Source organism: Ruditapes philippinarum, unplaced genomic scaffold, assembly GCF_026571515.1.
Source record: "Ruditapes philippinarum isolate M1 unplaced genomic scaffold, ASM2657151v2 ctg2776_1_1_1_1, whole genome shotgun sequence".
NCBI classification, from domain to species: domain Eukaryota; kingdom Metazoa; phylum Mollusca; class Bivalvia; order Venerida; family Veneridae; genus Ruditapes; species Ruditapes philippinarum.
Genome location: NW_026858627.1, coordinates 106523 through 120899, shown reverse-complemented (window position 1 = coordinate 120899; position 14377 = coordinate 106523). Strand labels below are relative to the sequence as shown.

The following is a 14377-nucleotide window of genomic DNA, read 5'->3' as shown; positions in this document are numbered from 1 at the left end:
TGCCAAATTGAATCTTACGGTCCTCTCTTAAAATAACAACATTTATTAGACAGTAAATCAGCGGCGTCCAGTATATACAGGTGGTGGTAATGTTGTAGTTTATCCCCTGGATCACTTACTTAAGCCTCTTTAAATTTACCAGAGCATGCCGTGAAGCAGTTTACCAGTACAAGAAACCTTCACTTAGTTTCTTCTGTACATGCCAGAGCAGAGGTACAGTGCGAATGACCATAGAAAGGATTTTATATCAACCAGAAGTAACCGGCACCGTCCAGGATTTTAACCTGGGTCACTCGATTCACAGTCAAACGCTCTCCTCCTGACTGCGTAGGCAGTTCTTGAAGACATGCGCATTTTTCAACATTTGTGGGTATATGCATCCGTTATGATATAACTTCGGCTTGAGGGTCTGAAAATTACAGAAATTTGAACGGGGAAGTGAGGAGCATTATACTGGCAACCTACCATGGTTCGAACATCTAGCCTGCCATGATTTAGATATCTAACATGGATCCTGATCATTGTACGAACATTGTTTCATTTTAATTTCAGCAAACAACATGAACTTTTCTGGAAACAGTTTTGTTTGCCTTCAATGCAACCAGTTTGGAGGTAACAGAAAAATCAGCGCTATATTAATGTTTTATTACAAAATATATACATGTAAAACTAAAAAATCTACTTCTTGAAATATATGGTAAATGCATTGGTATCAGAAGTACACGAATATTTCCTATATAAAAGTGAAACATTAGTTGTAAAACCTGCAAATTCAAACTCTTAAACTTGAAAATATATTTAAACAACAGTATTTAATGTCGGTAAATATATATTGATGACAGGTTTATGTGATATTTCTTTCACAAAAATATGCTCGAAATTCAATGAAGCAAACCATTACAATACACAAATTACAAATATTTGCCTGGGTAACTCGGCACCTGAAAGATTACTCTGTATTTTTTATTTATCAAACTTCGTTGCATATGAGTTTATGTAGGTTGTCTCCCTTTGTCTTTCATGGTTACGAATCGAACATGTATGATAGATACACAATTGTACGTCATTTCTATACACTTATGAAACACAGATATGAAACTTGTTCTTATATTACTTATTCCAATATATGCACTTTTTATTCCTTTTTTTTTTGAAAGCACTACTTCAAATAGTAAGAATAACATACATGTATACTAAAAAGCAGCTGTACTGAATAAAATAGTTATCATGTCGGACTTTTACAATAAAAATTAGAAAAGTGCAAAATAATCAGCAAGAAAATTGTGAAAACTTATAGTTGTGTAGAGAGGTCATCTGGGTCATTTATGTTATCGTACGCCCCCTCTCCTTCCGGGGACATCACCGTTGCTGCGATAGTGTATGTAGGCGGCTCTTTCTTTCCATTTTCAACATACATTCTACCTCTCTTACCAGATGTCTCCATTCTCGCCTCATATCGGAAGTTCCATAGCAATAAAATGGTTGCCACGGGAACAATAAAGACAGCCGTTGCTACAAAAGCAACAATGATGTTACTCCTGTATTTATCTGTCATGTCCCGGTATTTCTTACTATGAATATTCAACCCGTATACGACCTTCGCAGTCATGTCTCGGGTATTTTTCTCATAAACTCTGCAGGTATACACCCCGTGATTCTCTTCTCTTATTTTCTTCACCAGAAGCTCCACGTTCGCAATGTTATCTACTGTCTCTACTTTATAATCCTCATCGCTATATTCCGTTGGTAAGGACGTTTTAGTAGGCGTATCCCATACCACCCTATTATTAGATGTTAAGTTGAGAACGGATAACTGACATTTGAAGCGGAATGGTTCTCCCATGTACCACTGAAATGCCCACCATTCATTGTCGTCGTTGTACCCTACCATCTCGGCAGTCACAATGCTCAACAAACAAAATGATAACACCACACGTAACATTTTCTGAGATATTTCTGAAAAAGTACATAAAACAAAGGCTATAAAAATTTATTAGACAGCAATTTAAATGGTTTATAACTTACCAATTGTTCTACAAAAATTATAAAACTGGATTATGACTGGTTTCATACCCTGATGACTGTATTTTAAAGGGTTTGAAGAAATGGTTTTGTTTGTTTGTTTTATTTTACGCCTTTTCCAGACAGTATTTCAGTTACATAGGCGGGTAGTTTCCTAACCATCGTTCCTGGAGAGTTACACCAGTACTAGACTACCTTCCTCCGCGCTAAACTACCAAAGCATCTCCCGGGGATTGAACCCACGCCAGAGAGTTAACTGGATTAGAAGTCATCGACTCTAATCCCTCGACCACGGAGAAGAAAAGGTAGCTGCATAAATAAGAACGTGAATGTTATAAGTAAGCAGAATAAAATAATGCCAAAAAACTGTTATCTTTCTTATAACTTTATCAATATGTATATTGTAAAATAGTGTAGAAGCTACGACGTGGCGTTGACACTGACAGAACCATACTCCTCACAGTGATTACCTCCCTTGGCAGACTGATAAGGGGAGATCACTGCGTAGGAGATTGTGACAGAACGAGAAATGACGGTGTGACGGTGTACATAGCGTGAAATAATTCAATGACTGTTCGACACTATATGAATATCTGTACACGATCACCGTTTGTTGGGAGCGTTTTAAAATTATAATAACATAATAAATCACTATATGCTGTATTATACAAAAGATAATAATTAAGCTGATATAATAAAACGCATAACACACATATAGCATCAGCTCAAAGAAAAAATAATTTTAACGTTTTAATATTGTAATACACAAATTAAATCATATTCCGTTACCATTATTACTGTACATTACCTTACTTATTAAATAACATTTTCTTGTTTACATTATATAAGCGAGCAAAAATGTAATTTAAGGAGTGTTAACATAATATTGTTTACTAACCTTGTACGGTAAAAAAGTCAACACTTCACGTCTGTATTCACATAAACTTCGTTTTACCTGTACACAAAAAGTTATTTCACGTTATTCCAAAATATAACATGAATATGTATGTGAAATATTGCCTCTAGATTTAACAAATAACATTTGTATTATATTATATATCTCAGTTAGTTTTATAATGTTTTCGTTTACACCAGACATGAACTGAAATAAATTTTAAAAATAATTTTGAGCTATTAAACGCAAAGTGCCCCGATATTCATTAACTGGTGTAAAGTTTCTGTGGCTAGCGATGCAAAACGTTGACGATTTTAAATGGCAAGTAGGTGTATGACAAATTTAGTAATTTTACAAACAAATAGACACCTGTATTATTCTCAATGTAGAGGTAGGCTACACTGAATCGAACACGTTTATAGAGTTACAATATGTTTTCAAAACAACAACAACAACAACAACAATAAAGTTCAGCTTCCTATAACAAGAAATTAATTATTTATAAAAAAAAATATTTATAAAAAAGCAATAAAAACAACAACAGCAAAACAAAAAACACACATTCATAGGGACGTATGTTTATCCTTACATAATAGCTGTATTAATCAAATTATAAAATGTACCTTGCTATTTCGTTTTTATCCAATCTTTCAGAATAGTGCAATAAAGAGTTTTTTTCCGCTCGGTGAACCCATTCGGATGGGTAATCTTTTGTTGAAATTATCACGTGACACGAGTTACCGACGTGCTTAAAACGAAGTATCAATTCAACGTTTTTCATGCATGCAAATGTCAAGTATTTTGATACTTGCAGTTAAAGTTGTTTACTTGCAATAATTGAAACAAAATTACTATGTCAGATGAAACCAGGCAATACAAAACTAAATTAAACTGCAAGCATAACATGAAATTTTTTGTAGTGCTTTAATTTGTTAAGTTTAATATATTAATTCCTGACTGTATATTTGGTCATGTATATATATATATTCACCAAAAAAAGTCAAACTCTTATGTCAAAACAAGTAGTTTCAGTTTAAACACATGTATTATATAAATTTCACATATTCTTACGCCACAGGTTAATTGACAAAAATACTTATATACATATACAATGGTTCCAAATAAGACTTAACCATTGGATTTTGGTCGCAAATAATCTTTTGTTCAAAATGAAATATATTAACAGTCCCGTAATTATGTATATAGCCTTTGTAATCTTCATGATGAAACTATAGAACATTTCTGTTAGGGGTGCATTCTAATACAAAAAATATGTATAGACAAACTCAACATGCCAAACTTGAATAAAGAAACTATCCATTTTGGTTACACTTGAGGAAATTATACAAAAAAAAATGAAACAATTTATTTCTTTTATATGTCAAAGTGTATATTCTTAAATGTAAAACTCATTAAACAATGCTATCTTTTGCTGGTGCTATAAATTTTATTTCATATGTTCTAGAAGAAATCCAATGTGGATATCTTGTCCAATTTAAGAAAGACTGGCATACATAATGTACTTATGTACCTTTTTAAATATATGTCATTGATCATAATGATAATAGAGTCCTATAAAATCATCAAAATACTTTTTGGTATGTTGATGTAAGGAGCGGCCTTTGTCTTACCTAGCTTTGAGCATACTTGAAGATTGAATTCATGTTAGAATGATATTTAAACGTGCCCTGGCCACAAAGTGTCTATCTTTGATATTTTTGTTGTGTTATATTGTTGTTGTTTTTTGCAACCCTTTTTTCCTCTATCTATTTATTTTATCGTCAAGCCTTCCAGCTAACCCCATTAATATGTCTATTATTCAGTAATATAAATAAAAGTAATTATGTTTTGTTCAAGGCATACTGTAGCTTCAAGAGTTGTTGAAACTATCACAAATAAATTGTACCCCGTAAAAATACAGAATTAAAAAACAAACTGTAACTATTCTTGTACATGTAGTATTATTTTTTCTACGTTTTGAACTTAACCTCCTTGACATTTAATTTTTCAAATAAATGTTTGCCGTGTTTTACATAATGTTGATACTTATCATGTTTTAACTAGATTGAACATTGGTGTGGGATGGACCTCCGACCCTTTATTGGTCATGCAACGGAGGCAATAAATGGGGTTACCTTCAGGGCCTGAAAGGAAAAAAAATATACTGAACTGTTATATAATGTTATGCTGTGATATTGCTGTGAAGTACTCTATGTTGTGTTGTGCCATATGCTGTATCGTGTTGTGTCGTATGCTATGCTATCTTGTATTGTGTCGTATTCGATATCATGCTTTTTTGCGTTGTATACTATTCTTTGTTAATCTGTGTCGTAAATCTGTGTCGAATACTAACCTAGACTTTGTTGTGTCGTATGCTTTATGTGTAGTTCTGGCTTCCAAAACTTTATAAGCCGCTATTTTTCATCTGATGCGGCATCATGTCGTAGTATATAAACGGGTTCGCTGAAGACCTTAAGCTAAGCCATCCAGCTGGCTTACGTAAGGTCGGTGGTTCTACCCAGGTGCCCGCTCGTGCCTGAAATAATGCCCGAAGAGGCACCTAGGGTCTTCCTCCACCAATAAAGCTGGAAAAAAAATCGACGAAATCTAGGATTGCCCGACTTGAGTGTACGGTCGCCCATATGGGCTTTCCGGCGGCGACCTTAAATAAACGCATTAAAAAAATAAAAAAACCTTAAGCTAGCTTTATGTGCTGTTTTAAGTCGTATACTATGCTATGTTGTGTTGTATCGTATCCTTTGTGTATTTCACAATTTTTGATACAACCTGTATTCCTAAATATTTGGATCGCGTGACATCACTAATGAAAACCTTTACATTGCCGAGAATCATCCAAATTGAATTGAACATAAAATGTACAAAAATTATGACTACTTTATAATCATGACCATGATTACTCTATCAGTTAATGCCTTCAAGTAAACATAATTGTTGGTTGCCATCTCGTAAAAAGCTGCCGTTTTAAAATCTTAACGATTTTTATATTTGTCATGTTCAAGTCATATTATTTTATGAAATTAACTGATGCTATTTTTGAATTTAAACTTTTTTAAAAATAATTATAGTTGAATATGTCAGTGATGACTTATTTTCAATTTATGGCCATTTGGACGCTATTTTGAGACTAAAAATGAATGATACGTGAACGTTAATATACCACACGAGACATTTTATATTCTGAATCAATGAAATATTACGGGTTATTTTGGGATTATAGCCAGCCTTTACAAAATATATCTGTCTATGTACCATTTGTATCATAGTTTGGAGACCTTTCTGTTGAAAATGTGTCAGGGTTAAATCGTATTCATACACATGCACTGTAACACCGCACTCTTGGGTCAAACGCACTTTGGGGTCGAACCCCAAAGTGCGTTAAACTTCGCACCGCACTTTGGGGTCAAACGCACTTTTGGGTCAAAATCGAGAAATTAACCCCAAAGTGCGTTAATATGCTACATGTCAACCCATTTTGGGTTCAAGGGGTCAAAAGGTGTCATCTGAGTTCTGCTTAAATACTGAGTACTGACTTATTTTCTATCTGCGATATTGGAATATTTGGATGGAGTTCAAAATGGCGGTCAATACTTTATGATGCTTAAGTGATAAAAGTTTCATTAATTTTACCACTTGAAATATCTAAAGATTGTGTTCATATAACAAAATTACAATGGCATTGTAACACCGCACTTTGGGGTCAAACACACTTTGGGGTCCGACCCCAAAGTGCGTTACGTACTTTGGGGTCCGACCCAAGAGTGCGTTAGGCACTTTGGGGTCAAATTTCGATCCCAAAGTGCGTTAAACAGGTACATATGCATTTTTTGACATCAGGCAAACGACCGCACTTTGGGGTCATAGAAAATTAAAGTTCATTATGTTTTAAATAATATATTGTAGTCAAAGCCAATGGTAAACAAAAAAATCAAGGCATTTAATAGACACAAACATGTGCCCTGAATTATAGTAGAATCAATAGGGATTTAAATGATCTTGATTAGTAAGTGAAGAACTTTCACCAAATAAATCACCAAATAAAGAATTTGTATCAATTATTAAGCTTAAAATATTTTTTCTCAAATTTTCCATTTATTTTAAAAGAATGTACACCTTTCATTAACTCCACTGGTTTTAGCTAAATGCATTATTTTCCCGTTTTTTATTTATACATTTTTAAGAAATATAATAGTCTTAGCATAGACAAAGGTATAAATTCTGGGAAATCTTAGTAAGACATTTCAGTAAAAAATGTGCCTGATAATATGTTGTTTAGTTAAATGTGACATATAAGAAACTTGACTAGGTGTAGATGCGGCTTTAAGTAGTAGTCCGTACAGGCAGTACTAAAAATATCAATTATTTAAGTAGTCGCACATTAAGAGCGGGAGCTTCAGAATAATGTAAAATTCTCTTTGGGGGTATAGAGGGGATTGTGGGCTATTGATCACCCCCGAGGGTTAAAAATAACGTTTAAAAGGCGCCTTATGCTTTTATTTGTTTTCCTTAAAAGCTTTTTTATTTTGATGTTCTTCTATATTATCCAAAAAATACACATTGGCCAATTACCTGAACCATCTTTTTCATCTGTTGCTTTTTGGCAATGAGTACAGTTATACATGTTATAGTGAATTAGTTTTTTATATGGAAGTCAAATACTACAATGTTTTGACTTCTTTTATGACGAATGTTATCACAGTTATCGCTACTTTATTCAGATAACAAGCATCTTACATTTCTCAGATACCATTATTTCAACATTATAAAATTCATGTTTGCTCTTTCTTAAGAACTATGTAAGATTACCCATAAAAAAAGCCTCTGGCGAACGGTTTTTACGGAGCTTACAAAAACCCTTAAGTTTGTTGATAAGCTTAATAATATTTTTGTAAAAAATCACTATTTATAGTCCGATCGAAAAAAAAATTAATCAGAACATTGCAATAGAGTATATTTATAGTTCTTTGGAAAAAGACATTAACTGTTTTTTTTTTTTTTCATTCCCAACATATTTAAAATGGGGCTCAATATGGCACCAAAAGTTATCAAGTAAATGACCGACAGAACGGGATACTTTTCGCAGCATCTTTTAATTCTAGGAATACACAATTTCTGTACTAGAGTATTTTGAACGGTGGCATAAAAGTGACATTTGTATTTTTTTATACTTTTTTTTTGTTTTTCGTACATATTTTTGTTTGTTTGTCGTAGATATTTTTTTACATGTAGTTTTGAATACATATTTTATTTTAGTTTTGCATACATATTCTTTTTTAGTTTGCATACATATTTTATTTTAGTTTTTTTTTGTACATAATATCATTTTATTTTTGTTATTTTGTACATATTTTTACATGACGCCATTTGCAAAGTAGAGGTTTGGATAATTACACCATTTGTTAAACACCATTTTCAAACACTTCGCCATCTGTAAATTACAGTACCCCATTTGCAAATGCCATTTGCAAATACCAACATTTTCATTTTTTTAGTATCCGCGGTAACCCAAAGAAAGGTTCTGCATATGGTCTCGTTGTGGTTAACATTTGTCACAAGGTGCCTTAAAATCCTTCATGGGGTTTCGGAGATAAGGAGCGGACATGAAACCCAAGTCTTTATCCTTTGACCTGTAGCTGTGACCCCGACCTTGAGCCGGCACACCTGGCATAAAGTTCTGTACATTATCTGGATGTGCTAAGGAATTGACCTAAGTTTCATAATTCTCAATTCTCAGGGGGTGGGGTTGAGTGGTGCATATTCATGGAATAATAACTGATCACCAATCAACAGCCCTTTCCAAATAGACACTAATATAACAGTATATAATAATAAAAAACAATAATTAAATAAAATACATATAATAGCAAAAATGGGCCGAAACGGGTCGGCCGAAACCAGACTTGCCCGGCCGAAAACGACTGGGCCGATTCCAAAAATGGGCCGAAATGTGACCAAACCACTCTGCTAGTTTTATACTCAACTATGGGCTGTTATGAGATTTGAAGGCTGTTTTGATTGGCTAAAATATGTATGAAAAACAAAAATAACATATGTACGAAAAACAAAAATAAAATATGAATGCAAAACTGAAAAAAAAATATGTATGCAAAACTAAAATAAAATATGTATACGAAACTAAAAACAAAAAAAAATGCAAATGTCACTTTTATGCCACCGTAATTTTGTTATATGAAAACAATTTTTAGATATTTCAAGTGGTAAAATTAATGAAACTTTTATCACTTCAGCATCATAAAGTATTGACCGCCATCTTGAACTCCAACTCAAATATTCCAATGTCGCAGATAGAAAATAAGTCAGTACTCAGTATTTCAGCAGAACTCAGATGACACCTTTAGACCTCTTGAACCCAAAGTGCGTTGATATGTAGCATATTAACGCACTTTGGGGTCAATTTCTCGATTTTGATCTTAAAGTGCGTTTGACCCCAAAGTGCGGTGCGAAGTTTACCGCACTTTGGGGTCGGACCCCAAAGTGCGTTTGACCCCAAAGTGCGGTGTTACAGTGCTTTTATGTATGACTATGATACAAAAGAGAAAGAACACCAAAACACTTGGCAATCTGATTAATATTCGGGGACTACGCCCCCTCGTACAAATCAGATAGCCTCGTGTTACGGTGTTCTTTCTATTACTTATACCGCTGTCATTTTATAATAATAATCGCCATATCAGAAAATAGATTAATTTCGTATTTTCCTAAATTAACATATACGTGTTTCAAAATAATATATACATGTATAATATGTATGTCAAAAAACAGGTTTTATAACTTAACTTTATGATAGAAATCAACTCAAAACAAAAGTTTAAAATCATATTAAAGGAACAGTCAGGGTTGTCTTCCTTCTATTAAACTAATACAAGATTTCGTATAATGCCTATTTATATTGTAATACTTTGTACTTCAAAGGAGCGGTTAAGAATGCATGCAATATTGCGGTTACATTTATCACATTTTACCAGGCACATCATTTTTGACATAAAAACTCATCCTGCATTATCCTCTAAATCCTGTTTTCATGTTATATAAATTGATAAATGTTTTGTGTGTTTTTTTTGTTGTTGTTTTTTTCGTGTGTGTTTTTCGTCACTCGGTTTTGGATTTCAAAACCAAAACCAGTCCATTAAAATGTTCATTTTTTATTATTACTACATATTGAAATACTTATTCTATTGTCTTAAGCTATTTTACGAAGGCCAAAGAATAAAAAAAAACACTAAAAGTTCTGCAATCTTCCATCGCTTCTATCATGACGACGAACACTTTGATTTAATCCACTCCTATCATACACATTTTTTTCTGTAAAAAAACGAATCTATGTATCGACAAAAGTTGCTGCATACGATGTTTAATGTATAATGTATAATATTATAATATATAATGAATCTTTGGGCGGAACAAAACGATATTTTCTTTTTATCAAAAACTTGAATAGTCTACAGTTGGGTGAAAACTTCTTTATTTTCGTATGCCCCATTCCATTCTGGTGAAGCAACTGTGTCTGCAAGATGTCCATTTGTCGTCTGCATTTCGTTACTAATGCTATACGGTTTCTGGCCCATTTTCCTACGTCTTGCTCGCGCTTCCATTTCCGGTGTAACGTACTGAAAGTGCCAAACTAGACAAGTTGTTAGTATTGGCACGAGAAATACCGCCGTTGATATGAGAGCCACGTTGATTTGACTCTTGTATTTGTCCATCATATTGTGATATTTTACTTCATGGATGTTAAGACCGTATATAGTATGTCCTCTTATTTCGCCACCGCTAGTGAACCATTTACAGATGTACACACCATGTACGTTTGGGTTAACATTCTTGATTAGAAGTTCAAAGTCGTCTACCATGTTATATTTAAAAAGTTCATATTCCGTATCGTTGTGGTGTTTTGACAAATTTTTATGATCTGCTTTATTCCAGGTAACGTAGCCTGGCTCAGTTACGTTCAAACCAGATATATGACACCGGAACCGGAAAGATTCACCAGAGTACCACTGATAAGCCCAGTCGTCATTGTTTGACACGCCCTCCTCCGAAATAACCGAGGCCACCAGCGCAACCAATACAATTGTCCTGATAAACATTATAAAACCTGAAAAATAGGCATATTAGTTAATGATATTTTCAAAAAAGCTAATTCGGGGGCGTCCGAGTTCGAGTAGTTAAGGTCGTTGTCTTCAAACCACTTGTCCCTCACCGCTGTGGATTAGAATCTGACACGTTGAAGTCTTTTATGCGAGGAAGCCGGTGGTTCTTCTCAGGTGCCCGTTCGTGTCTGTAATAATGCACGGAAGGGAACCCGATGTCTCCCTACATCAGTAAAGTTGGAATGTTGCCATATGAGATATGACCTATGGTGCGACGTAAAGCCCATCCAACCAAGGAACCTTTTTTGTTGCAAATTTGTGAATTGAAATTTTGGTTATTTTAATAGATTCAGTAGTAGACCATCTGTCTATCTTGGAATGGTTAAGCTTCCCGGAAAATATTTATTGGTAAAACAAGAAATCATAAACCCCAGCAAGCTAGCCAATTTTGACTTTATTCAGTTGCTTTATTGTTGTTATGTATGGAATCCTGTTGGGGCCATTTATTATTTCGCCGTCGTGTTTGCATGGTCGACACACGACAACGTGAAGTGACATTGCGACATTATGAAGTGACACAAGACAATCGCAAACGTTGGGGACAATCTCAAACGACAATGTCACGATATGCTCTATGCTCTTTAAATCTCGCCTATTAAAGCACGATATATCGCGACGGTACTTATCAATGTCGGGTGTCGTATCTCATTGTCGCTATGTCACTTTGTATTGTCGCGATGTCACTTCTTGTCTTGTGTCGACCATGCAAACGCGATGGCGACATATTAAATGACCCAAACAGGATTCCGTTGTTATGAAACTTTTTCCCTATTTAACCCGGAAGAACAACTGTACATCGGACATATTTCTTTCATGGTGTTATCTTATCTCAAATATTAAATGAATAGTTATCATGTTTGTCAAAAATATGTTATCCTAAAATGGGAGCTTCTTTTCTGTACTGGATTACTGTTATTTGTATCATTTGTTTACAATACTATCACGTTGCGGTTGTTCAAACAAATTCTCTCCGCTATAAATTAGCTGTACCCACTTTAAGTAAGATATTTAGCTTATCTGAAAATATTTAATGTTGAAAGCAACTCCTTTTTATCGAATAAACAAAACACTCGACAATATTTCGATCTAATTTATACCGTTGGCGTTTTTTTTCACGATAAAGAAAGATCATGAATTGTGTGTGTTATGAACATTGATGGTTTAATAACAAAAGTACAAATTTAGGATTGTAATAGAAAATGTGCATGTAATTGATGCTAATTAAATTACAAGTGGACTGCCGGTAAATTACGTGAAGGAAAGAGTTTGTTTTATCAGACTTATGTCCATTTTATAATTGAATTAATAAAGATTTCTTTAATAAATCTCCTGTCGTCAAAGAATTATTTATCTTGTATGTAATCCTGTTTAGATATAAGATAGGCCTACTTGGTAATTTTCAAGTAGCTTATTTGTTCAACATTTATACATCTAATCTAGAGACAATAGATATATACAAAAAAATACTAAGTTACTATACATGTACAATTATATAACTAATTGTAAAAACATATGCACTGTTTTCTACTGATACTGAAGTCATCAATCCAATTCATTAGAAATTGTCTTCATTTGAAGTATACTTGAAGTGAACATAATTTAGTTAATATTACATGTATTTTTTACACGTTAAAATATCAGAAATATTACACTTTGAAATTCTTGTGTATGTGACGATCTCCTTTGTACAAAATACTAGTAAATAAAAATTGAAGATATATAGTCAGTGTTCAGTCAGAACAACAAAATATGTATCACCCATTAAATAAACTTTCATCAAGCACTGTAAACACACGGACATTGACTGTCATTTTTATGGCATATTAATTAAAATAAACAATGATAAATTAAACAAAACGAAATATTGAATTAAAGAAGTACTTACCTTTTAATGTAGTCAAAAATTCAACAACTTGATTTTGATATCAATAATATAAGAACATATTTCGAGCAGGTGTTTAAAGTACAAAAAATATAGTCTATTGACCTATGGTGAGTTTAACCAACGTTAAAAATTAACCAATGAAATTCGTTGTTTTCTATGGCTGTGATAACAAGAATTTTGAGATAATCCGGGTATTCTTTCTTCCCTTTGACATATCTGAATGGTAGATATTAAGTTGATATCACTAGGAAGGTTAAAGTGAATTAATCAGGATAAATGTTATGAGTTACTTGATATGAGTTCTCTACAGATGAGAAATTTTTTAAACACTTTGAATAAAAGATAAAATATTATGATGTCTTAAAGGGACTGAGTTTCTATTTTTTTTTTTTTTTTTTTTTTTTTTTTGATATGGCGGGACAGATTTTTTTTCGTAATAATGTTCCATTTGATGTATGTCTAGACTATAATCTTGTGTGCACAAAAATTATAAATCATTTGCTTTTTTCTAGAATAATTACTTTAATTGTGAAAAATGACCCAAATTTGAATAGCGTTGCAACATTTTTCACTCAAACCGGGCTAAGAACAGCAGAGTAATACGATTAACTTTAAGTATATCTTTAAATTAAATTTTGTATGCCTTTTTGTTCTAAGTGTTACAGCTGATCAATATTTAGAAATTCAAATTTTATGTTGTTTTTTTGTCCTCAGTGGAGTTTCTTTAATATTCATAATTATTCGCAATCAAGGTAACTCTTTCCATACCAGAGGAATGCTAACCTGCCACTTTAATATAAAATATTCGTCTGACTAAAGGTAGACAACTACTGCTTCTTGAGTTGTTTCCCCTAAAAAGCTATAATGGTTCCGAAGCTTTGCGCAAGACAAATAAAATTTTTGCTTTTTATATAGCTGGTAAATATGATATGATAATTAGGAACTGGAAAAAATATTGATCGAATCGATATAAAACATTTAGAGGTCATTATTATATATATATATTATTACATATTGTTGAGAAAAAATATTGAATTCTATTAGATTAGTTCACAGCAGTCAAACCTTAATGGACGAGGCAATAGACAACTCTAATATAGGTTTTGCAAATGTGTGCGAGTCCATCAGAATCAGTATTTTTCTCTACATTTTTATAAAGACCTGTTTATTTCACTCTACCATTTATACTTCAAGTACTTGAAAGAAGTTCTTTGTCTGGAAAATGAAAACGAGGTTAGATGGAGTACGGAAATTATGCATTTGCTTAATATATTTAGAAGGTTGAAAACGAGATTAAATGGGTTATGATATCAATTTGGTATGTTTTTGTCTGTCTGTCCGCTCTCACGGGACAGTAATAATAGATGGACAATATGTAACTGTTTT

The 14377-nt window shown here is 33.1% G+C and overlaps 2 protein-coding genes across 2 annotated transcripts; both read right to left on the bottom strand.

The window, feature by feature from the left end:
• Positions 1–630: 630 nt before the first annotated feature.
• LOC132753764 (uncharacterized) lies at positions 631–3693 on the bottom strand. The gene is made up of 3 exons (XM_060744285.1): positions 3541–3693; positions 2921–2977; positions 631–1956 (listed from the first exon to the last, which is right to left on the bottom strand). The coding sequence occupies exon 3, from the start codon at positions 1940–1942 to the stop codon at positions 1292–1294; it is 651 nt and encodes a 216-aa protein (XP_060600268.1). The 5' UTR covers positions 1943–1956; positions 2921–2977; positions 3541–3693; the 3' UTR covers positions 631–1291.
• Positions 3694–10082: 6389 nt separating this feature from the next.
• Positions 10083–13196, bottom strand: LOC132753763 (uncharacterized). Its single transcript, XM_060744284.1, has 2 exons — positions 12992–13196; positions 10083–11051 (listed from the first exon to the last, which is right to left on the bottom strand). The coding sequence occupies exon 2, from the start codon at positions 11041–11043 to the stop codon at positions 10396–10398; it is 648 nt and encodes a 215-aa protein (XP_060600267.1). The 5' UTR covers positions 11044–11051; positions 12992–13196; the 3' UTR covers positions 10083–10395.
• Between the last annotated feature and the right edge of the window lie 1181 nt (positions 13197–14377).